This window comes from Echinops telfairi, unplaced genomic scaffold, assembly GCF_000313985.2.
Source record: "Echinops telfairi isolate 266 unplaced genomic scaffold, ASM31398v2 ScPeMD7_2291;HRSCAF=2852, whole genome shotgun sequence".
Lineage (NCBI taxonomy): Eukaryota > Metazoa > Chordata > Mammalia > Afrosoricida > Tenrecidae > Echinops > Echinops telfairi.
In genome coordinates, this window is record NW_022106189.1 from 20,435,842 (window position 1) to 20,439,005 (window position 3,164).

Below are 3,164 nucleotides of genomic sequence, written 5' to 3' on the forward strand. Positions count from 1 at the left end.
CATCAGCTGCTCCACAGGGGAAAGGCGAGGTGTGCTATGCCCGTAACTACAGGGGCAGCTCTACCCGTCCTATGGGGTCACCATGCATCAGAATTGAGTCCGTGGCAGTGAGATGCCCTGCTTTTATCACTTCATCAGGAACGGAGTAGCAGTTCCCATGTGTTACCTTAAGGAGGGGCAGCCATACAAGTGACTGGACAATAAATAAGGAGCCCTGAGTGGGCTGTGAGTTTGTCTGCTCCCCACAGATAAGCCACTTGAGCCCCGCGGCTGCACTGCAAAAGAAAAGTGCTCCTGTCCAGATGTGCAGGCTCCGAACCCCACAGGGGCAGTTCCCCTCTGTCCTGTGGGGCGCTGGGAGCCGTAATCCACTGACTGGTAATGGGTAGATTGAGACTTAAATGTTCCACAACTCGAAACGGGTCTGTCAGCGTTCAGACTCCTTTCTTAAGATCAAGACGCCCCAGTCCTGCTGTAAGAGGGCCCAAGTCCTCCCCGTGCACAGAAACCCGGAGAAGAAGAGAGACCATTGCTTCGGAAGAAGCGTGACGCCAGCCTCACCTCGGACACATCGAACATGAATCACCCTCGGACTTCTAGACAGTGAAGTGTGTTCTGGGCTGTTACCGCATAATTTGAAGAGGAACAACTTAGATCTTCAAAATACGGATGGCTCTTGCTCGGAAGGCCCCCATTTTTGACACTTTAAATTGCACCGACCCCTTCCATGTCCATGCCCTCCCGGTCTTCTTTTCCACTTTCCACTCTTCTCCAGCGGTGGCCTCACCTTGCATATCCAGCTTGTAGCCTCTGTATCGACTGCACAGCCTCCCAGACCAAAAAGAACCCCCCACCCCCGCGCCATCTAATCAGCTCTAACTCACAGAGACCCTAGAGCAAAGAGAAGAACTGCCCCTTGGGGTTTCCAAACCTTTAACTCGTTGAAAGACTGCAGTGATGGGGGCAGGGAGTGGGGGGCGGATTTGAGCCACTGATCTTTTTTTTTTTTTTTGGCCACTGACCTTTTGATGGCAGCTCAAAGCATAGCCACGGGCCACCATGGTCCATGGACAGCTTCCCTTGGCAGTCTCTCATAACAAATTATTTTCCAAATATTTCTTATCCCCGCCCTCTTTTTGGTCTTATGTAAGCCATGGGTCCGAATTCTTCTTAGATTTAAAACTGGGATAATAAATTAGTAAAGCTTAATAGCTGAAGATATAGTGCAACACCACATCTAAGAAACTAGAGCAGATGTGGTCAATCCAATGTAACTTTCTGAATCCGTGCCCCAAATAACCCCAGCAACAGATCTGAAAACCAAGACACCAAGGTAAAACTTTGGTGTTAGGCTGTGTGATGATTCAGAGATGGAGGCAGAGCACTGACACATTGTGGGGGAGGGGAACAGGGGCAGGGGTGGGGGACAGGGTGGAGTTGGGCCCATCTGTAAGAATCCAGGTCCAGACCCTGCCTGGAGCTCCTGAGGATGGCAGGGAACTCCCTGATTTGAGGGGTACCCATGCCCTGGCTCTGGGGGAAGCCTGTAGAGATGATGGGCCCTTTTCCCTGGCAGCCACTGGACTGGTCCAGTGTCAAGTGTGTAAGGAGGTAGGTGCCTGACTCTCCCCATCCCCCCATCTGTCCTGCGAGACCAGAATGGACCAAGTGACCCTCATTCAGCCCTGACGCAGGCTGACCCCACGGGTGGCAGGTAGAATGGTGTTCTGAAGGGCTTTCTGAGCTCACAAGTGGCTGGCTTGGAGAAGCAGATGGTCAGGCCTGTCTTCCAAGGCACTTGGGGCAGACTCAAGCTGCCAAGGTCCAGCAGCTGAGCCCACACCAGCTGTACCACCCAGCGACTCACCCCACTCCATAGAAGCAGACCCCTAGTCTGACATGGCCCAGAACTCCCAAACGACCCGGACCTTCCGTGGCCAAGGGACACAACCAAAGATGCTTTGGGCTTTGTCTGGTCCACAGAGAGGCGCACGCCTGTGAGTCCAAGCCCAGTGGAATGCTAGCACCGTGTGCTCATCCAGGGCCCATGGTGAGCAGCCCGGTCCTGTCTTACCCCCCAGGTCCCTCCACCCCCATCCTCCCCGGCCAGGGTCCCGCCCATGGCGGAAGCTCACCAGCCTCAGACAGAAAGATGAGTCCAGTGGAGGACGGAGATTTTTCCGTTCTGCTCATAGAGGAACCAAGAACTGTCCTCTCTGAAAGGAGAAGTATCTCCCGGCGGTGGGCCCCGGACAAACGCACCCCACCTCTGTCCCCAGTCTATCCCATTCTCAGGAAAGCCGCAGACATTCCAAGTCTAGACTTCCGCAGAAGCATCTCCAGTTCTTTGAACTGGACGGGTCCCAGGATGGATGTGTGGAGGGAGCGGGAGGCGGGGCTAGAGCCCCCAGTGAGGTTAAATAGGTCACCTCCACACCCTAGCTAGCTATCCTCCCTGGTACATCCCTGGAGCAGAACATACAGCAACCGAGTTCCCTTCTCCGGAGCTTTCCAAAGCATGACCCCCACGATGCTGCTGCTTCTGGCTGCCCTCTTCCTGGGGGATTTTCTGCCACCCACCCAAGCAGGTGAGCGCCCGGGTGAGGGGCACTGGGGCGAGGAGAAGGAGCAGGGGGCAGGGCCTCAAGACCAGGCAGCAATGTACATACTTACTGATATCCTGCCTGTTCCCATGAGGGGCCTGTAGGGGCGGCAGGGGATACTGAGGGGGTTCATGCCAAGGGAAAGGACAGCAATGGTTTGGCACCCACCTCCTGCCACCTCCTGCCGTGGTGTGAGGTAGGGATTGTGGTCTGGTACAGTGTCCGATGGACATTGACCACAATGGTTTCTTTGCATCTGTCTTACGAATTCTCCTATGTGAGGGTGTCAGCATAAAGACAGGAAGGCTGGTTCCAAGCTCCTGCCATGCACATTTTATATTCTGTTCCGGGCAGGTAAGATGGTCCCCACCCACAATAATTTGTTGCAAGTTCATCCAGACGGGCCGTAGAGCTAGTTGAAGCAAGGTGCACCCCGTCTAAAAGAGGCCAAAGGACAGTGGGGGAGCTCTCGAACACACTCCAGAGTGATGCTGAGCAGAGCCCGACTACGTGAGGGTGTTGGGGATTGTGTGTGTGTGTGTGTGTGTGTGTGTGTGTGCA

At 54.6% G+C, this 3,164-nt stretch overlaps 1 protein-coding gene across 1 annotated transcript in view; it reads left to right on the plus strand.

Moving 5' to 3' along the window:
• Positions 1–2,518: 2,518 nt before the first annotated feature.
• CCL17 (C-C motif chemokine ligand 17) overlaps positions 2,519–3,164 on the plus strand; it is a 1,755-nt gene continuing 1,109 nt past the window's right edge. Inside the window, exon 1 of the mRNA XM_004704877.2 lies at positions 2,519–2,588. Within this exon, the coding sequence (XP_004704934.2) occupies positions 2,519–2,588 (70 nt within the window). The remainder of the gene's footprint in view (positions 2,589–3,164) is intronic.